Genomic DNA, 19,630 nt, shown 5'->3' with positions numbered 1-19,630 from the left:
GATGCAGAAATTGTGATAGATCGCGCCACGACGTCACTAAAGCTAGAAGATTCCACATATGCTTCTTCCCCCTGCATCACGCTCAAACAAAATACCTGTTCCTACATTTGATGCACCGTCATAGCCCGCATTCCGTATCATCACGACAATTCGCAAGGCTGCAGAAAGATATGAGGTCGAACATTTAAAGTCGCAAATATTCGTTTGTAACCCAGGTCTCCCGAAGTCCCTTAACAACCACGCTGCGTCTTGTCACCAACATCGACCGTGGCAGTGGCGTGACAGAACCAAAAGAAGCCACTCAGTGCGCGGCTCAAAGTGCCGAAGCCATAGAACTGCATCCATCAGCTATCGCGCAGACTAAAGAAAACCTTAAGCATGCCGTTTGCGTGTACCGGCGGGAGATCCGCGATCACAAGTGCCAGGGGCTCGGAGAGATGTTGAGACGCATTGATGTCATTATTCAGCAAAAGTCCGGGGAAATCGCATCGCCCTTAAATCGCATACCACATTGCCATACCACTAAATTCCCATCGTGATTCATCAAAAGTTCATCAACTACGTGGTCAAGATCGATCGCCTTTGCCCGCGACCTAGTCATCGTTTCGCGTATCAGTAGTTAGCAAGACATGCTTCCGGCCAAGCGTCAGAAAACGGTCCGCGATTCTGGCGCGTTCATAGACCACTCCGACAGCGACAGCTCAGACTCAGCGTTTGAATCCGTGCGGCGGCACAAGAGCGACAAGAGCAAAAATAAGAAAAGCAATGACGACGATGGTAAAAACACGACTTCGCCGAATGAAGCCGCTGCTCCAGCACCACACGACTACATCTGCATCCATCGCCCTTATTTCGACGTAGAAGGCGCAGAGTGGCTTGCTTCGTCGTATCTCGACAAGGAGGAAGTCTTCAACAAGTGCTACAAGCCCATCTTTGAACAGGAAGTCAAGGATGGCATCTACAAGGCGCCTCCCAGCGAGCACAAGGACCACAAATGGGTCATGATGTGGGATGCGTGGCTAAAGACGGATCTGCTGAGAAGGAAATCAAGCTATTGCGACCCAAACGCATTTGGCATGAATCTATACAATGACTGGCGGGGATGGGGGATGCATGAGATTTCAGAGAACATGGTAAGTAGGTCGAGTTGTGAAAAGGATCCAAGGCGCAATGCTGACGATATGCAGATGAAGGAATTCGATAAAGCCTTCCGATCGAAAGATGTCAACCGCATCGAGAGGATGTGGGTAGTCGTCAGTGCAGTGGGCTTGTGGATCAACGAAGAAGATCACCTTGATGCCATTATGCAATGCGAGGATGGCGAAACAACATTCGAGATCTTCGCCTTGCTTGGCTGTTCCCTCCTCACCGCACTTGCAGCCATCGAGGCAGCGGACGAACTCAAGCCAGATTCTCGCTTTCTCGACCTGGCCCTTGTCATCGCGTACTACCTCGAACTATCGCACGATATCTTTGCTTACGGCATCGAAGATGAATGTACTGCATGGCGCAAGGATGCTGTAGAGTACTTCAAAAAGGGCAATCTGAACCCGGACAAAGGCATATTCGCTACCAAGATGCGCATCGAGAAACCAGAGGAAGTAGGCGCGTCCGAGGAAGAGACTGACGAGGAAGACGAGAATGCCACAACAGTTCAGACGACTCCCGCCAAAGGTACCGCAGAGAACCCCGTAACCATCGACGACGAGGTTGCGAACAAGGAAAACAAGAAACCCGAGGCAGCCCCCAATACGTGTGTCTCTCCACCCCTCACACCAAAAGTTAAGAGAAAGAGAGATGCGAGTAGCATGGAGAACAAGGGTACCGATCCCTGGAAGTGGGCGCAGAAGTTTGCGGCTTATAAGAAGAAACATCATCCCAAGCTGGGTGGTGAGCATTACGACATTACCAAGATGAGCAGCATAGATCGGGAGGCTGTGGCATTCGACGGAACGGACCCGCTCGCCAACATTCCCAGAAAGGCTTTGAGGGAGAATCTGTTGGATATAGCTTGAAGATCTAGGGGTGAATGTGGAGGGACCGGAACGTTGATGATGGGTATCAGTATATAAGTGAGGGCGATTGTAGTAGTTTAGTCTGCACTTTCAGTCTTTCGTTTTTTTTCTTTTCACACGTATTTACAGCACTTTAGTCGTCGCTTCAACTCTTCCCTTCTTCCATTAACATGTATAATACACCATTTGTATTTTTCGTACTAGCAATATACACACACTCGGTTTTCTCTCTCGTAATACCATATCTACTGTACACACCCCCTCGCGTCCACGGGCCAAATCTCCTTAATCACCCCGTCCCGATGCGCATAATACACATCATGCAAATTAACCGTGGGATCAATATGGCTCGGCACCATCTCCACGCGATCCCCTACCTTGAGTGCCTCCGCCTTACCCTCTTTCCACTCCAAGCTCCCATGCTCATCACCCAACACGCCATACGTATACCCGGGAGTTTTACACTCTGCAAGCCCCGAATCCGTAGTCAACGACTTCAACCCCGCGTCGATGGTAACGATGTTATCCCCCTGTTTGGAAATGACGGTAGAAAGGATGGTTAAACTTTGCTTATACCTCGCGCCGCCAATCGCATTGCGGTAATCTGAATCCATGAATAGGAAGGAACCTGGTTGCACCTCCGTGACGCCGGGGACCTCAGCGCAGAACTCGGCCGTTCCCGTGCCGCCTGTGGTAACAACCTGGATATCGTGACCGTCCTGCCTCAACGCCTCGGCCGTATCAACGAGTATTCTCATACTCTCCAAACATCTACTCTTCCGCTCCTCCAAACTGTGAAGATGCTGTAAATGTCCCTCGTAGCCCTGGATACCCATGAGTTTCAAATGCGGACAATGATCCCGTATGTGCGCTGCTAGTTTCTTCGCTGGCTCCCCAGCCCACACACCCGTCCGATGCAATCCAACATCCAAATCCACCAACGTCAACACCTTTCCTTCAAACCCGCCTTCCTCCTCCTCCGCTTTCGCCAACGCCTCCTCAATCGCCCCCGCCCCCTCGACACAATCAACAACAATCCTCACTTCCCTAAACCTTTTCACCAACTGCACCAACCGCTCCACCTTGGCCTTACCAACAACAACACACGTAATCAGCACATCGGTAAAGCCCAAGCTACACATGACTTCGGCTTCGGACAGCTTAGCCACGCAGCCGCCGGTGCAGCCTGCGGCTACCATTTTCTGGGCGAGGATGGCCGACTTGCAGGTTTTGAGGTGTGGGCGGATGTGCACGCCTGTGGGGAGGAGGAGCGTGGTCAGGGTTTTGAGGTTGGCTTCTAGGAGGGGGAGGGAGACGAGCATGCTGGGGGTGTCGAGGGTGGTTATGGGATCGCCAATTTTGGGGGCGTATGGAGGTGGCATTTTGGTGGTGTTTTGGGTTGGGTTGGGGTTGTTTGAGAGTAGGGTTTGGTGGTGAATGGTGGTGGTTTTGGGGTGTCCCGCCTCTCTGGAGGAAGAGAGAAACGTCTGAATGGTATGAATAGTAAATTAAGTGACTTATTTTTTTTAACAGGCACGGGAAGTTTTCGGATAAAGCCGGATTTTTAAAAGTTCGGTGCTGCGAGTATCGGACATGGAGTTGCATTGAAAGGTGGGATGGCGCTGGTTGTGAAGACGGCCTAATGCGGTAAGCCGAGATGTAACCCACCTTCCTGATTGAACTTTAGCCTTGTACGTGGGGACTTCACATGTCCTTTGCGGAAAGGCCGTCAAGTTTCTTTCTTTATTCAAGAGTGTAGACTAGCAGAATATTGCCTTGAATTATGTTGAAAAGGCTAGTGTTAATGTCGGATGTCTAGGTAAATCATCAGAGCATCGTGTACCTCACAGTACGAAAGTCAGTGACCCTGTTGAAGACAAGAATAATGCAGAGGCATGATTACATTAGAGCACACCTGAGGCGGCATGTATACGATCTAATAAGACCAAAGTCCAGTAAACCCAAATAATGGACATCTACTTACCCCACCATCCCTAAAACAACCAACTCAATACAGCGGACCCTTACTACCACTCAAAACTTTCTTCGCATCAGTCCCACACCCATTATACCCCTTCTGCTGCCACATAGTAATGCTCTTAATCCTCATCTTACCCTCATCTTCCCACGTCGGCAGCCAGCTCTCCCTAGCCTCCCAAAAGTCCATCTTGGCCCGGTAATTCTTGTCGAGCCAAGGCTTCCCAGCCTCGCCATCTACAAACCAGCCGTTTGTTGCGCCAACGCCCAGACTGAGTATGAGGTAAAAGTCTTGGTCAAACGGCGCGCTGTTGCCTTTTCTGTCCGCCCAGGGGTTGTCGAGACGGGTGCCGTTGGGGTCCGAGAGCGGGAACTGTCCGACTTCGTAGAAGGGGTGCTTGAATTTCGTGTACATGACTTGTAGGAGGCGCGAGTTCATGTATGTGAAGATGTACTTTTCGGACCACTGGGGGTTGGTTGGGTTAGCATGATGTTATGGAGGAGGGATAGATTTGAAACGAACCTCAATGCCGAACGTGTTGTAGTCCGCTGCAAATGTCGTGTGCAGAGCGTGACGCTTGACGTTGTTGCGCCACCAGCCGTTGTACTTGCCATTGGGGCCAAAGTGCAGCGAGCTGGATATGTAATTGATACCGCCTTTGGAGTAGCCGACAGCATTGCCTCGTGATTCGGCAATGTCAATCTCGCCTGAGCGAGGCCATGGGCCGTACACATTATCCTTGGGCAACATCCAGATAGCAGGCCAAAGCCAATCACCGCGAGGAAGTTTTGCGACGACTTCGAGGCGACCGTATCTGATATTGGCGCCGAGCTTGGTGTTGATGCGGCCAGACTTGACTGGGTTGATGATAGTGCCGTTGGTCGTGTTGGTACCGGTGTAACAGTCGTACCACTGGGAACCAGTACAGCCCATGTGGCGAAGATCCATGATGGTGGTGTTGTTCATGATCAACTTCTCGTCTTGAAGGGTAGGCTTGATGACAAGCTCGTCGTTCTCGAGGTAGACGTTCTCATCTGTGGCGGTAGTCATCTCAAACTGACCGTTGCTAGAGGATTGTCAGTGAATGAACATCACCCATTCTCCACGGCAACGTACCCAAAGCCACCAAGCTCAACTTCCTTCGTCCATACACTGTCATTCCATGATGTAAAGTTGTCGTGGTAAGCCTCGCAATAGTGATAGAAGCCGACATCGCGCATGCTGTGCCAGACAACGAGACCGCAAGCCATAACGCCGAGAATGAAACCAACAATGACAATGCCGTTCTTTATCTGTGTTCGTCGACACACCTCATCAAGCCATGGCATCTGGACATCTTCAGCCCTGACGCGACGTGACTTGAAGTAATCACGGTCTTTTTCGTCCTGCTTTTTCTTCTCTTCCTCTTTAGTAAGTCTTCGCATGATGACTGCCATGCTGTACGATGATGGCTTTTTGACAGGGTAAAATGTTTGAAAGTTGTTGTGATTGTTGTGAAGAAGTGCTTCTACAGAGAGTAGCAATGCTTTTCTAACATTATTCGCTACCGCCAGAATTCTACCTTGCGGAAATGGCGTTTTACTCAGGGAAGTGGTGATATGTATCTAGCGTAACTACCCTACCCAACCGAGGAAATTACCATGGAACGCTCCATTAGACGCGAATTTTCAAGACATTTAAAGTACTTGTAGGGAGTGGGGTCATTGTAATTTTACTTACGATGATGATGCAGATTGATCATGGCGTGCCATGTAACAGGAAGATATTTTTTGAAAATACCGGTATGGCATCTCAGCGTCGACTTGCAGCTGCCGGAACTTTTGTGCGCTGTCTTCCACCATTGTCCGTTTCCTCAACGCCACTTCCTACCACCCAACGCCCCATGGCTAAGAGCATCCTTCTTCTGATACCCCCCCTCGACTGCCGGTAATCATGTTGAGCATCTAGTACCAGCCCTGACCCAGATCGATGACCCAGGTATGTGTCGTCCACTCGTCACTGCCCCTAGTCAGCCAACGCTACACAAGTTCAAACAAGTTTGTTGCGACCCAACGGCTGCTCTGCTTTCGCACGTTTAGGAGGTATGAAGTATTAAGATAGCACCTTGATTTCTCTCTTGTGTGTACGGAGCGATGAGATCGTGTCGTGAAAACCGGCTGACATATGTCAATATTACTTGTGTGTTCTCGTAATAGATGTGGCATTGCAGTATAGAATACAGCCAAAGTCTATATGGGTATCGAGAGATGTAGAGCTCTGCATGTCAGTCAAGCACATGCAGAAGAAGCGTCAATACTAGGAAGTCAAAGGAAGCGGATAAAAATCGTAAAAGACCGTAATAATCGTCCAAGCCGTTGAGACCGCCTCCGTAATAATGCCCTCATATACCCCACCCCAACACCCCAACGTGCCAAACATGCCATTCTAAGGGTATCCAACCACAAGCACATCCACATCCATATCCACATCCACGATCTCCCAACCCACCAACATTTACATTCCCTCCCGTACCCTATTTACGCGCCCACGGCCAAACTCAAATAAATCCCCCACACCACACCCACCGAGCAACCGAAAACTATCCGCTTATCCACGGGTATCCACAAAAAGCTAATCAGACTAATCGCCGGCCAAAACTTATACCCATCCTTCATCATCGGCCACAGCTTATTCATGCAATCCGCCTTCACAACCTGCATGGCGTCCACGCCCGGTTTACCCTGCGCATTCACATAGCCCATGTACGCCAGGAACATGAGCGTGTTCATAACAGCGCCGATGGTTTGGTCGAGGATGAATTTGATGAGGACGTTTGTTTTGCTGAGGCTCGTTTTGGTGGGGGGGTTTGGAGGACGTTGGTTTTTCGGATGCGGAGGCGGCGGAGGCCACGTTTGTGGGGAATTGGTCTTCGAGGAAGCCTTGCCAGATTATGTTGGGGGGGGTTGCTGAGGATGCTGAAGAGGGCGAATTGGAGGACTTGGTTGTAGTTTAGGGCGAAGGGTGTCTGCGGGGGACAGGTGTCAGGTTCACAGATCTCGCGATTTGGGGGGGTTAATTGTAATATGATGAAGGGGACTTACGCTGTCTTGGTAGGAGGTTATGGCTTGTGCGAGGACATTGGAGGTTATGCTGAGGACGGCGCCTTGTAGTGTTTGCGATATCATAGACATATTTGCGGTGTGTGTAGAGATAAAGCAGCGATGGGGTTGGAATTGCAATTGAGCGCTTTTTTGGGAGACGCGAAAGATGGGTTTACTGCGGATAGGTAGGAGCAGAAGTGGGCAGTTATAGTACAGAAATGTCGTGCAATGTGGCCGGCACACAGCGTTTGTCGGTGGTCTCAGCAATGTTTCGACGCATGGCCGAGACCCTTGTCAGCACCCGCGTTTCGCGTAGCGTAGTAGGGCCATTAGCGCCGTGACGTCAATTCCAGGGTCTAGGCGTTCATCTCAATACTATCGGGGCCGCTCATCGGTAGTACATGTGAATGTATTTCTCTTTGAGGCTTTTCCAGCGCTTCTCTAGCTGTTGAATTGAAATGTCTGTTAAATCAATTCGGTAGGTAGAGGCAAAGACTAGGTTGACTAGCGTCAACCCAAATACCTCCAGTATAACTATAGCACAACTACAAAATCGATTTGATAATTTATATATTACTGGGAGGCAAGGATGTATATTCATGCTCCATGCAATACTGCAAACTTCTGGCTTTGCTCGCCTTTGGTATCCATACCTAGATGATGCCAACTTCCATAGCTTAGGCTTGTTCGCGAGATTTCGTGTTTTTCTGCCCCTTTCCCCAATATTGAAGGGAGAGATTAGTTCTTGTGTCTTGCCGTACCGTTTGAGTTCACGAACCGGTATGGGTGACGGGCACTTTCACAGCTCTTTGGTGCTCCGATCGTCAGCATTCCAGCCGAGAATATCACCCTCCGTCCCCGAAAAGTATTCGCAGTCCCTTCTGGCAATGCGTTACATGATGTGCCGTCCGGTGGATTCGAGACTCACACCTTATGTCTCTCCTGTCGGCTATTTGATGTCCTCTGCTGTTAGGATTTGCCATAATCCAGCAAACTCAATAATCCCGGACCTAGATGAAACCGCGTCGTTCTTAAGCGTACGTCTGGCAGCGATCAGGCAGACACATCTTCAATCAAGGCATCGATTCTTCTCGATAGAAGTCTGCCATGCCTTCCTTGACGACCTTTCGAATCTGTGCGGCTGCACGTCCTATCTCGCCACCAGCTTTGGTGGCTTGCTCCAGCCCTGCAACGATGGCAGCTTCTGCTCGATCGTGAAACAGTCTTTGTCGGTCTTCACGGTCCTCGTACATCTCGGCTTCCTCGTCTCTCGCAGCGCCAAACAAGTTGAGGTGAGCATAGACATTCGATCGTTCCGAAATGACGTGATGCTGCGTGTGCCAAAGCGGGAAATCGTTGCCGTTGATATCAATGGAAGCTGTGATCTGCGCGTGGGAAAGCCCGGCGCGGAGGAATGAAGTCAATGCATTCATTTGCTTGACTTGCATCTTCGTATCAGCTTTCCCGTACGACTTGCCGGTTGACCATTTGCTCGATGCTTCACTTTGCCAACCGAGCAAGCTGAGAAAGCATTTTAGCATCTTCACCCAACCTCCAGCACAGCTGACTACTTCGTCACCAGCAACTCCCAATAACCATTCGAGCACTTCAAGGCCGAAATTACGGATTTCGGTGGCCAAGTGCGTCATTGCAGCTCTTGTGTGGAGAAGCAGCTGATCCGTGTGGCTAGCAACATCGGCTGGTGGCAGACTCTGGAGGAGTTTCATCAGTTGTTGTCGGACACTATTTGATCCATCCAAAATCAGCCGCTGAGCTGTCGGAATGATGACAGATGCAGGCTGTGGTAATGGGACCGTAGGAGGGTTGCTGGTGATTGCTGAAGTTAAGAAAGCCAGAGATTCCTTCCGTTGCGTGTCTGACTTATGATTAAGAAGTCCCAAATGATGAGCGCATTGCGCTTCTAGTGTTGGAGCGGTAGTAGAAAGAGCTTGTTGCTTTAGAGCAATTGCTGGAACATGTTAGTGAGTTGGAGATTACGTGATGTTGAAGATGTTACATTTGGCGCGGAAACTCGTGTCAGTGGTGTTTGCAGCCTTGGGCCTCGCTTTTCCGACTTTCAACTTCGGTTTCTACTTTTGTCAGTTTGGGGTGAGAGCAAGCGACTTGCATCTTTTCTCACCTGAAAGTCCTTCTTCTTGTTCTCCTTCTTTTTCTTCGAGCTTGCCGTCATGATGGCGATCAACCGCAGTCCTTGTAGTTGATTGCTTTTCCCCGGAAGCACGTGGCTTCTAATAAGAGCATAGACGTTAGAAGAAAAAAAGGTTCCGTGTCAGCGATGCGACTTGCGCGTGCTTCGGACGTGATTGCAGGAAAATTGATGATAGATGCTGCTAGGTTTGTATGGGCCTAGACTGGTGAGGCCTTGGCAGGGTCCAGCCGCGGTCATGTACGCCGATGTCATTAGCACAGTAAACACTAACTCCAATTCGCATCTCATCTTCCTGTACCTATCGCCGACCATGGCCCAGCACGCTGTAAGCACTCCGCAATTGTCTCCAAATTCACTTTACTAATGCGCCCCCATAGCCAGAAGAGATTCTCTCGCTACTCACACGTTTGAGCCAGAAGCCCGGTGTTCAGAGCACACTAATACTGTCGCGCGAGAACGGCACCATAATACGCACTTCGGGTCTTATATCGAGTAGCTCCTCCGCGAATCCAAATAGCACACTACCAGCCTCCTCTAGCGAAACTGGCGTCGACAACTTCACCAACGGCAGGCAAGAGGGCGGAATTCACAGCGCGGAAAACGTTGCCAGCATGGTTTGGTCGTTCTTGATAGCGGCGGGGAGTCTTGTTGACGAACTGGACAAGGAGGACGAAGTCAAGCTTTTGCGATTGAGGACAAAAAAGAATGAGCTTGTCATAGTACCAGGTCTGTCCGCTACTTCCACGACTGCGGGGCAATCGCTAACCTATGACTAGACCCCAAGTTCATTCTCGTCGCCATACACGATACGCCTCCGGCCTAGGAGAGGCAATGAATTCACGCATACATTTCATATTTCTGCAAGCGTTACGATACCCAACTACCTTGTATAGCACAGTACGAGTTACCCGTGAGCCTCGCTAATATCGACTATATTGACATCTACACCGTCTTCGAACCATCGCGCTACAACCTTCAGTAATTGGGAAGACTGCTGGAAATTAAGTACTTACTGGCTTCGTCAATATCGATATCGTTGCCGCTCATGTGTCGCTTGCGCATCTTTCCGTCCTCTGCGAACGTCCAATCCTCGAGACCGTAGCATCGCTTCCACTTCATATTATCGTGCGCATCTTGGTACTCGTACCAGAACTGGACTGCGATTTTATTGTCGGTAAAGGCGAACAGCTCTTTGCGTAGTTTGTAGCTCTTCTCCTTTTCCCACTTCTTGGTCAAGAACTCCTCAATCGATGCAGTACCAGTCAGAAAGGACGACCGGTTGCGCCAGATAGTGTCAGGAGTGTAAGCTTTGGCTATCTCTGTGGGGTTTCTTTCATGGTCAGACGGTGCAGAAGACTAGAAAATCAGATTGCATACTGGCTGTTCCACAAATCCTGTGCCTTCTTAACTTTGGCATGGGCAGTTTCCTGCGTGAATGGTGGTGAGAGGGACATGTTGAGGATCAGCAGAGGCCCCTAAACTTGATTGCTAGAACCGTATCTTGCAAGACTTTTAATCATCAACTGTTATCGTGATGAAATCCAGGGTTGATATACACGCGTTGGTGGCCTTGAGATGCCGCTTGATGCTGTGTGCATCGGCATTTCGGCATACTCTGACCTGCAGCACCCACAGCGATGATGACATATAACTTGCCGCATCCAAATATTCTGGCTTACTTTACTTTGAAATTGTAGCATACGTATGATTTTGCAAATCTGATGAGACGTAGGGACGAGGCATTTTGTCGCACATTGCGTGTCGAGCCAAGTCTCCCAAGGTTGAATGAACCCGTTTGTACATATCTTCAACAATCACGTCATCGCTACCTGAACCCAATTCTATAGACCCTACACCATACTTTATGCAGGTTTGTTTCATTGATCATGAACTGATACACACGGCAAGCTTCGTAAACGTTTTAACCTACCCCCTTCCTATCACGCAAGAGCCCCTCTATTGCCAACCCAGCTATACACGAGGGGGAGTATTGTAATTAATCCCATGTCTGCCCAGACACCTCAAACCATCAAGGTACACGCCCCTCTCACCAAACCATGATAGGCCAAAAGTATTTGTCAACCGTCCTCCGTTTCTTGCTTACGCCGGGCGGTACCTCCGATCGCGTACCTCTGCGCTAGATACCTCGGCCGGGCGCACGCCGGACCCTGTGCCCCACTATGATCTCGAAGCTGTCCACGGTTGCGAAAGCTTTGGTACCCCTCTTGGATTTCTTTGGAGCTGGGGATTGTGGATATAAAGGGTCGGGGTTCTTCGACTTCTTCTTTCGCTTTCTGCTTCGTTACAATACAATCCCTCAACACACACTTCACCGAAAGATTTATCTACGAAGCTCACACGATATCCACGATGGCTCCTCTTAAAGTTGGTGATACACTCCCCGAGGGCGTCAAGTTCGAGTAAGTGATCTCACCGCGTACATCTCGCTCATGTTCTTCCTACCGCTTCCGCCTCCATCCATCTATCCACCACTCCCCAACTAACCACGACTTAGATGGGCCCCGATAACTGACTCGGACCCCACGGCCTGCGGGCTCCCCCAAACCTACGACGCCTCCAAAGAATGGGCCAACAAAAAAGTCGTCGTCTTCTCCGTGCCCGGCGCCTTCACTCCCGGCTGCCAAGCCCACCACCTACCCCCCTACATTGCCAAAGCAGCCGAGTTCAAGGCCAAGGGCGTTGACATCATCGCCACCATTGCCAGCAACGACGCGTGGGTCATGAATGCCTGGGGCAAGGTCAACGGCGTCAAGGGCGACGAGGTCCTGTTCTTGAGCGATACAAAGACCATGTTTAGCCAGAACTATGGCTGGCAGGCGGGTATGGGCGATCGCAATGGCAGGTGGGCTATGGTGTTTGATCATGGCAAGGTTGTGTATGCTGAGAATGAGAAGAGCCCTGGTGAGGTTTCGGTAAGTTTTGGATTGGTTGATTTGAGGGGTGTGTTTGCTAATGTGGTTGTAGGTTTCTGGTGCCGAGGCTGTTCTTGCCAAGTTGTAGACTGCTGGTCTCGACGGGTTATGAACTGCTGTTCTCGCCGACTTATCGAGGACAGATGGGTTATTGGGCTTATCTGGGTACGCCTCGGATTACATACTGCATGTAGCTCAAAAGACCAAAGATGAAGATGCGAAAGGACAGAAATGACTAAGAATACCAAGGTGCTTTTCATGAAGCTGTTCCTAAACATGCACATGCTTTCCATATGTGTGATATGTATAGATTTGAAGCTTGTGTTTCTATTCAGTGCTGGTCGAATGCTCAGCTTATATGACAACTTTCTCACGCCGCAACCCGGACCCGGACCCGGCTCTCTGCATTGTCCATCCGTCTTGCTACTTCCACACCTTGCCCGATATGTACAAACGTGGACATTATAGTATGCTCAGTCAAACTGGACTCATGTTAGTGTGTGCTAGGCAGTAATTGTGTAGCCGAACGTACCGGTGTAAGGAAAGACTCAGCCACGAAACGAGCTCTTGCGTTCAACTAGAAACTTGTCAGTCCATGTACCTCAGGAATCCTCGGATTGCTTACGAAGAGCTTCATCTCCGAAATCTCCTTGTCAACCTCCTCCATGAACTGGATGATAAAGTCCACCAGCTTGTGCTTCAACATCTCCTCGGTGTGGAAGTTTGTAATCAGGAACGAAATATCGTAGCCCTTGACCGGCTTTCTCCGTAGAATGTAGAAAGACTCGGCTCTTTGCGTCAAGAAGCGTGTGAACTTGTGAACCAGAATATGCTCAATCTCATCGGCTTGTTTGATCTTGATACTGATTCGTACACTGTTGATACTGGGCTCGATGTACACGCGTTCATTCTCGTTTCTCGATACGGTAAGCGGGTTCAGAATGACTTCCGGGGAGCTTGCAGCTTCAATTTCGGGGACATTGTGGCGTTCCGAGGCCTGCGAGGCAAAGTTGGACAGGGAGAGGGCGGCTGTGAGCGACGAGCGCACGCACTGGAGGTATGGGCGGAGTGATTGCGACTGGGCATGTTAGCATTATTAAGACAAGGAATTGACTACAAGACCGCACCATGTTGCTCAGAGCTCAAGACCAGCTCAAAGGTCGATATTCAGGGCGGCAAGTCGGGGGAGAACCGACTATGACATGTCAGTATGGGGAGTTGGGCCGTCCGTGCCTGCAGTCGCTAGTGGGGTTGAAGCTCCGGGCGGCGGCTGAGCTTGGCGGGCTGCTTTGCCTCGCCCACCGTTGCAGTTGCATGCATCGGCCTTTGGTCTTTTGCCCCCACGAACTCTTATAACCATCCGTCGCCTCCATTTGGCCGGAAATCCTATACATTTCCAAAACGTATAGTTGAACATTCATCATGGCGTCTATACCAGGTACGCATCCACTTATATTTCCAGAGTACCGCATTACTAACTCGCGCGTCACTAGTAATTGTCAAGCATCAGGGCAAGAAGCATGAGCTCGAAGTCGATACCACGTCTACAGGCGAGACGTTCAAGTACCAGCTCTTCTCCATCACCGGCGTCGAGCCCGAGCGCCAAAAGGTCATCGTCAAGGGCGGCCAGCTTAAAGATGACACGGATATGAGCAAACTAAACCTCAAGCCCAACCAGGTCCTCATGATGTTGGGTTCGCCTTCTGGTTCGGGAAGAGTCATCGAGAAGCCCAAAGCCCCCGTAAAGTTCTTGGAAGACATGGACGAGGCCGAGGCCGCACAGTTGGAAGGCGCCACACCGGCCGGTCTGCAGAACTTGGGCAATACCTGCTACATGAATTCGACGCTCCAGACTCTGCGCTCCATTCCAGAACTCCAGGAAGAGCTTCTGCGGTACACTGCCAGGTATGGTCGCTTCTCAATAGATCCAAGTCCTCATACTGACATCTCACAGCCAGGACTCCGGCTCGTCTAGCTCCGCTCACGCACTCAGCCAATTCGGTCTCGGTGGCCTCGGTGCCTCTACAGATTTGACAGGCTCCCTCCGCGATCTATTCAAGCAAATGTCCGAGACTCAGCAGGGTTTCCCGCCACTGGCCTTCTTGAACGCTCTCCGAACCGCATTCCCCCAGTTCGCCCAAAAGTCAAAGGACGGCCACGGCTATGCGCAACAAGATGCGGAGGAGGCTTGGTCACAGATTGTCTCGCAGCTGCGCCAAAAGCTGAAGATCAAGGACAACGAGACGGGTTCAGACGCGACCAAGAAGCAAGAGCTGTCCTGGATCGACAAGTACATGGCCGGCAAGTTCGAGTCGGTCATGGAGTGCGATGAGCCAGGCGCCAAGGAGGGTGGCGAGGAGCCGGTACACAGCGAGGACCTATTCTTCAAATTGAATTGTCACATTAATGTTGAGACAAATCATCTTAGAGACGGTCTGGCCGCTGGCCTCAAGGAGCAGATTGAGAAGAGGTCCGAGGTTCTGGGCAGGAACGCCCTGTACACCAAGACATCAAAGATCGCACGCCTGCCAAAGCACTTGCCCATCCACTTTGTGCGCTTCGACTGGAGACGCGATACCAACAAGAAGGCAAAGATCATGCGCAAGGTCACTTTCCCCGAGGAGTTGGACGCGCTGGAGTTCTGTACAGACGAACTGAGGAAGCTCCTGGTCCCTATCCGCGACAAGATCCGTGAGGTCCGCAAGGAAGAGGAGGACGTCGAGCGTGCCCGCAAGCGACAGAAGCGCATGAAGGCCGGCGAGGAGAACGACACTGACCCCCTTGCCCACAAGGAGCCTCTGCAGAAGAAGAAGGAGGCTGCACAAAAGAAGGAGGATGCCGGAAAGCCAGCCGAAGACACCAAGATGGAAGAGGTCGAGTACAAGACCGATGCTCAAGTAGAGGCTGAACGCGCCGCATCCATCTTGGCTGCAAAGAAGGAGCTTCTCGCTCTCGTGGACCCCAAGATGGCTGCCGACGAGGGAGCGAACCAGACGGGTCTTTACGATCTTAGGGGCGTGATTACCCACCAGGGTGCCAGCGCTGACAGCGGTCACTACACATCTTTCGTCAAGAAGCAGGGTGCCAAGGATCCCAACACCGGTAAGCGGAAGGAGGAAGACGGCAAGTGGTGGTGGTTCAATGACGAGAAGGTCTCCGAGGTCGATGCTGAGAGGATACAGACTCTGTCTGGTGGTGGTAAGTATTCATATCTGTTGATGTCTTCAGTGACTGACACTGTGTAGGCCAAAGTCACTCGGCTCTTATCCTCCTATACCGCGCAGTCCCCCTACCCTCTATTGATGAGGATGTGCAGATGGGCGAGGCATAGGCAAAGCATTCATGAATCAGTCAGCCTCGTCGCCATCCTAAGTAACGCAAGTGGAAAAATGTTTAACGCATAGCATTGGCGTTGATCAGCTGGGCAAGCTAGGGGACAGTGCTGTAGAAAGCATGATTCACGATTCCATGACTTCTAGAATTGCATTAATAGACTAGTTTGATCTGCCACACACGCTCGTTCGGGTCGTCTTCACCTCACTGCGCGTCGCGTGCAAACGCGTCTAATCTTGCTGCTGCCAAGCCTTTTCATGATCTTGACGCTTCACCTTCAGTCCTTGTCTCTTCTGCCCCATTATCCTCTCTTCTACCCCAGTATCGTTCTGTCAAGCTTCCTTACTCGCGGCTCATGCTCTAGTCTTTCATTGTATCATCACGGCCCGTACAGTCCTTCGTTCCATGTATTAACCATCACCACCATCATGTTCTACAGTCACGAAAGTAAGCTTCACATCATGACTGACCAGGCGCTTTCTGCATGCAGTAACAGCAACAGTAACGACAGCTAACTCTCTCTTCCAGTATTAACCTCGCGCAAATATGGCGTCGCAACCGTATGGTGAGCTAGAATAAATCCCCAGTAGCTCCTTCCCTCCACTGACGAAAAACGCACAGGCTCGTCGCCACACTCGGTCAAAAGTCCAGCCTGAAGCGCATCAATCGCAAGCAGATCCTCGAAGTCGATGTTCCGAAAGCTTGTCAGACTATTGTTGATCCGGTGGCGCCTATGGCTTTGCGGCTACAGGGGAATTTGTTGTATGTGGTCACCGAGTTTTCTGAATGTGATGCAACACTGACAATTGATGGTGTATAGATACGGTGTCTCGCGTGTGTACCTACAGCAGTGCGGATACGTTCTTTCAGATGCACAGAATGCGCAGAATGAGTTGCAGATGATGCTACGCACGGTTAAAGATGCTGCGCTGGATCCTGATGCTGGTAGAGCTAGGTACGTACGCTTCCACACACACACACACACACGCTTCCATTACCGAACAATTGAACTCACAAACGCTTCACAGACCCGAACAGCTCATCCTTCAAGACGACCCATCTTTCCTCCCTGACTTCACTCTTCCTCCCCCAGACCTCCTCGCAGAACTCGACTCCAGGTTCAACCTGCACATTGTTCACTCCGGCAGTTCACAGTCCCTGACACCCTTTGGCTCGCAGCAATCCCAGGACTCCTCATCTCATGTCGGTGTCATTGGTGGGCTTGTGCTTCCTAGCTCGTCATCGCCTGGTCTGCCGGCCGAGTTCAGACTCGAAGGCGAGAATGAGCTTGGTGGTCTTGGTGGTGTGCTGGGAGATGAGGACAATATGGTGGAGATTGAAGATCCGGATTTCATGTTTGGAGATGATGGGAATATCATTCATTTGTCGCCGGGTCGTAGGTCGGCGGCTAGAACACCGGTTCGGGCTGTGGGTGCAGAGGTGTCTGGTGATGCTGAGATGAGTGCTAGGGTGAGGAGGGAACATGGAGAGGGACGGCAGGCTGTCGGTCAGGTGAGTTTTACTGTGCTTTTTTGCGTGTTTTTGCACTGCAATCTCGGATGTGTGTCTTGAGAGGTGCAGGTACTTCTCTCACTTGGGGCTCACGGCATGGCTGTTCATGACCTCACCTTTCTGGCGAGCATGCCTCAGATGTCAGATGTCGTCTTGAAGCTTGAGTGCCTCGTGCACACTCCTTTCCTGCGGTCTTGTTATTCCTTCTTCTCCCATTCTTACCTTCTGTCCTATTTGTTTCATCTACTATATTTACAACATGAACACTGACCCATACCAGTTCCCCGGAGATCAAGAAGACATTGAATTCCCCGTCTACAACGAAGACCTTCCTGGAGATGAAATAGCCACATCGGACGCTCCACAACAGTCCAGCGACCACGCCGAAGTAGTCAAATCCTCCGAATCATTTTCTGCACCGCAGCGTCGACACCGGATTGCACGCACTCTTCGCACCGACGCAGCAATTGAGCTCCGCAACAAGGTGCTGTCAGACTGGAACACAGACTACCGTGCGAACATGAAGGCCGCCGCCCGACAAAAGATGCAATATCGAGCTACCGTGCAAGCTCGGAAGAACGCAGAACACTATGTCTGGAACTCTGGTATTGGTAACATCGGCCAACGCATCTTCGGTCTACATCCCAACCCATTCGACATGTTCATCGGCGACGGACTCTTCGAGTCACTCACTGGCTTGAGCCGCAAGGTCACTGGCGCGAAGCACGACCGCGACAGTGGAATCGACGATACCACGCAAGAAGAATCCCGGCGCGTGCGTCAGCGTACCGAAGAACGCGAGTTCGGTCGCGCTGGAGATGAAGAAGAAGAAGGCTTCCTCATACCCGGTGATGACAACGCAGTCGAACTACCTCGCGAAGCCGCATCCGCCCTTGACGACCAGCAAATCTTCTCAGCCATGCCCTGGAACATGAGCGCTTCTGTACGCGGCTCGTCGGCCATTCCCCGCAGTGGACGTGTTGGTATGATGGGCGGCTCGGCAGAACAGGGTCGACCAGGCAGCTGCCGTCTGGTATCCGCTTCCCCACTGCATGGTAAGGGTCAGCCTAGCGCAGCACTGGAACCTTTTCGAACCTTTACGAGTGATGCTGATTTCGGGGGCGACGAGTTTGGGCTTGCCGGTCCTAGTTTGGATTTTCCTCTGCCAGTACATGGAGCCGCTCCGGAGGTGGCGACACGTGTGCGCGAAGCACTTTCTACAGAGGGCGCGAATTTTGCTGCTTTCATTCATGAACGTATCAGGGAGCAAATGTCTGATATCTTGCAAGTCGAGGCCGCTGCCGATATCGACGAGATCTCGTTTGAGGAGCTGCTTCCACCCGCTGAGAATACCAAGATGATCGCTTGCCAGGGGCTGATGATGGTGCTTGCACTTGGTATGAAGGGCATGCTCGACGTGCAACAGTCTGAGCACTTGGGCGATATCAGTCTTAAGCTTACCAGCAAGGCCAAGGCTATGCAAGTCGTTGACATTAGCGACGGCGAAGAGAGTGGCGAAGAAGATGGAGACGGCGCGGAAGATGATGTTCTAGATGCACAAGAGGCGCAGGACCAAGATAGGGAAGATGTTGTCATGGAGGAGGTGGAAAAGGGTCATTTCCAGGATCAGTTCAGCGCAGACCATGCTGCTCAGGAGGAAGACGAGCGAGATTCGCTTTATGATGATTGAGCGGCTGGGGGATATGTTTAAGCTGTGCAATGAGCCCAGTGGCCATATTTTCGTGTATACCAGCGGCATATTCATCTTCACTAGGGGTTGATTTTCAAACTCGACAGATTATTCCAACATATGGGGGACGGAAAAGTTAAAGGGCGTGACTAGATTCATCTTTTAGTAATTTAAGTAATGTTCTGTGTAGAATTCGAGTTCCTTTATATTTGGGAAACGTCGTAAGTTTATGTAGTCTATCAAGGAATGGGGTCGGCTTACTTCACTTGACTACTATGTATATCCTCGGTATCTATTCCAATTGTAGCAAACTAAAGGTGGGGGGAGGGTCCCTACCATGCTTTTTGGATATTGGCTGTAGCCTGTTTCTCAGCCTCTTTTGATGTTGGGTTGTAACCAGATAATTGCATCAGCCCTTTGGATGCTTGAGGCCGTTTGATGCATAGAGTGAACTAGATGAATCATGTTGGAGTTGGTCTACTTAGTCTAATCGTAAGGATTTTTTATAGGTATGAGATTTGTGGCCCGAGGAAGGGATAGAGGTTTGTAGGTTGGCTATTTACCTTGGAATCTAAGATTCAAGATTGTAACAAGATCGCTTCACGTACGACGATCTGTGAAGATAGTGTAGTAACGCGTAGTAACGCCCTTTTTTGCTTTTTATGTTAACGTGTACCGCTCGTATCGTAGGGTGCGCAGATCTACTCCCAATAAGTACCCCAGCGTCATGGGCCTGACACGAAGATACAGGCTTCGCGTACGTGAGTCACACTCTTCTGCACTGTAAAGTGTTTGATACACAATACATATTGACAGGGTAAATGTAATATACACATTACCTTTGTTGTATCACCTGTACGCTTCCATGCAGAGGCACAGCGGTAAAAGGAGCGGTCGCTACCTCGATGACGCTGGCTAG

General features: G+C 50.7%; 12 protein-coding genes across 12 annotated transcripts; 6 read left to right on the top strand and 6 right to left on the bottom strand.

The window, feature by feature from the left end:
- Positions 1–629: 629 nt before the first annotated feature.
- Positions 630–2,015, top strand: PtrM4_111670 (uncharacterized protein; the record flags this gene model as incomplete). The annotated part of the gene is made up of 2 exons (XM_001935612.1): positions 630–1,133; positions 1,188–2,015. 2 exons carry the CDS (start codon positions 630–632, stop codon positions 2,013–2,015), a joined length of 1,332 nt encoding a protein of 443 aa, XP_001935647.1.
- Positions 2,016–2,260: 245 nt separating this feature from the next.
- On the bottom strand, positions 2,261–2,773 carry PtrM4_111660 (amino acid aldolase or racemase; the record flags this gene model as incomplete). The annotated part of the gene is made up of 1 exon (XM_001935613.2): positions 2,261–2,773. One exon carries the CDS (start codon positions 2,771–2,773, stop codon positions 2,261–2,263), a length of 513 nt encoding a protein of 170 aa, XP_001935648.2.
- A 1,250-nt stretch (positions 2,774–4,023) lies between these two features.
- Positions 4,024–5,417, bottom strand: PtrM4_111650 (Glyco-hydro-16 domain containing protein; the record flags this gene model as incomplete). The annotated part of the gene is made up of 3 exons (XM_001935614.2): positions 4,024–4,458; positions 4,516–5,059; positions 5,110–5,417. The coding sequence occupies 3 exons, from the start codon at positions 5,415–5,417 to the stop codon at positions 4,024–4,026; spliced, it is 1,287 nt and encodes a 428-aa protein (XP_001935649.2).
- A 1,340-nt stretch (positions 5,418–6,757) lies between these two features.
- Positions 6,758–7,163, bottom strand: PtrM4_111640 (Tymo-45kd-70kd multi-domain protein; the record flags this gene model as incomplete). Its single annotated transcript, XM_001935615.2, has 2 exons — positions 6,758–6,997; positions 7,074–7,163. 2 exons carry the CDS (start codon positions 7,161–7,163, stop codon positions 6,758–6,760), a joined length of 330 nt encoding a protein of 109 aa, XP_001935650.2.
- A 983-nt stretch (positions 7,164–8,146) lies between these two features.
- On the bottom strand, positions 8,147–8,722 carry PtrM4_111630 (rRNA processing protein Ipi1; the record flags this gene model as incomplete). Its single annotated transcript, XM_001935616.2, has 1 exon — positions 8,147–8,722. One exon carries the CDS (start codon positions 8,720–8,722, stop codon positions 8,147–8,149), a length of 576 nt encoding a protein of 191 aa, XP_001935651.2.
- Positions 8,723–9,478: 756 nt separating this feature from the next.
- PtrM4_111620 (Robl-LC7 domain containing protein) lies at positions 9,479–10,066 on the top strand (the record flags this gene model as incomplete). Its single annotated transcript, XM_001935617.2, has 3 exons — positions 9,479–9,568; positions 9,621–9,969; positions 10,020–10,066. The coding sequence occupies 3 exons, from the start codon at positions 9,479–9,481 to the stop codon at positions 10,064–10,066; spliced, it is 486 nt and encodes a 161-aa protein (XP_001935652.2).
- An 81-nt stretch (positions 10,067–10,147) lies between these two features.
- PtrM4_111610 (uncharacterized protein) lies at positions 10,148–10,697 on the bottom strand (the record flags this gene model as incomplete). Its single annotated transcript, XM_001935618.2, has 3 exons — positions 10,148–10,209; positions 10,257–10,573; positions 10,621–10,697. 3 exons carry the CDS (start codon positions 10,695–10,697, stop codon positions 10,148–10,150), a joined length of 456 nt encoding a protein of 151 aa, XP_001935653.1.
- A 916-nt stretch (positions 10,698–11,613) lies between these two features.
- PtrM4_111600 (Redoxin multi-domain protein) lies at positions 11,614–12,264 on the top strand (the record flags this gene model as incomplete). Its single annotated transcript, XM_001935619.2, has 3 exons — positions 11,614–11,663; positions 11,759–12,176; positions 12,229–12,264. The coding sequence occupies 3 exons, from the start codon at positions 11,614–11,616 to the stop codon at positions 12,262–12,264; spliced, it is 504 nt and encodes a 167-aa protein (XP_001935654.1).
- Positions 12,265–12,649: 385 nt separating this feature from the next.
- Positions 12,650–13,306, bottom strand: PtrM4_111590 (actin-related protein 2-3 complex subunit 4; the record flags this gene model as incomplete). The annotated part of the gene is made up of 4 exons (XM_001935620.2): positions 12,650–12,658; positions 12,709–12,753; positions 12,802–13,254; positions 13,304–13,306. 4 exons carry the CDS (start codon positions 13,304–13,306, stop codon positions 12,650–12,652), a joined length of 510 nt encoding a protein of 169 aa, XP_001935655.1.
- A 292-nt stretch (positions 13,307–13,598) lies between these two features.
- On the top strand, positions 13,599–15,507 carry PtrM4_111580 (ubiquitin carboxyl-terminal hydrolase 14; the record flags this gene model as incomplete). Its single annotated transcript, XM_001935621.2, has 4 exons — positions 13,599–13,614; positions 13,670–14,081; positions 14,131–15,374; positions 15,422–15,507. The coding sequence occupies 4 exons, from the start codon at positions 13,599–13,601 to the stop codon at positions 15,505–15,507; spliced, it is 1,758 nt and encodes a 585-aa protein (XP_001935656.2).
- A 430-nt stretch (positions 15,508–15,937) lies between these two features.
- Positions 15,938–16,983, top strand: PtrM4_111570 (Rad21-Rec8 N terminal domain-containing protein; the record flags this gene model as incomplete). Its single annotated transcript, XM_066107933.1, has 6 exons — positions 15,938–15,956; positions 16,038–16,074; positions 16,131–16,271; positions 16,330–16,464; positions 16,538–16,905; positions 16,979–16,983. 6 exons carry the CDS (start codon positions 15,938–15,940, stop codon positions 16,981–16,983), a joined length of 705 nt encoding a protein of 234 aa, XP_065962382.1.
- A 297-nt stretch (positions 16,984–17,280) lies between these two features.
- On the top strand, positions 17,281–18,711 carry PtrM4_111560 (TT-ORF1 domain containing protein; the record flags this gene model as incomplete). The annotated part of the gene is made up of 1 exon (XM_066107932.1): positions 17,281–18,711. One exon carries the CDS (start codon positions 17,281–17,283, stop codon positions 18,709–18,711), a length of 1,431 nt encoding a protein of 476 aa, XP_065962381.1.
- Positions 18,712–19,630: the final 919 nt, after the last annotated feature.

The sequence above is a fragment of the Pyrenophora tritici-repentis genome, chromosome 5 (assembly GCF_003171515.1).
Source record: "Pyrenophora tritici-repentis strain M4 chromosome 5, whole genome shotgun sequence".
NCBI classification, from domain to species: Eukaryota; Fungi; Ascomycota; class Dothideomycetes; order Pleosporales; family Pleosporaceae; genus Pyrenophora; species Pyrenophora tritici-repentis.
Note: the sequence above shows the minus strand (reverse complement) of the source record. Positions and strands in the feature narration are given on the sequence as shown.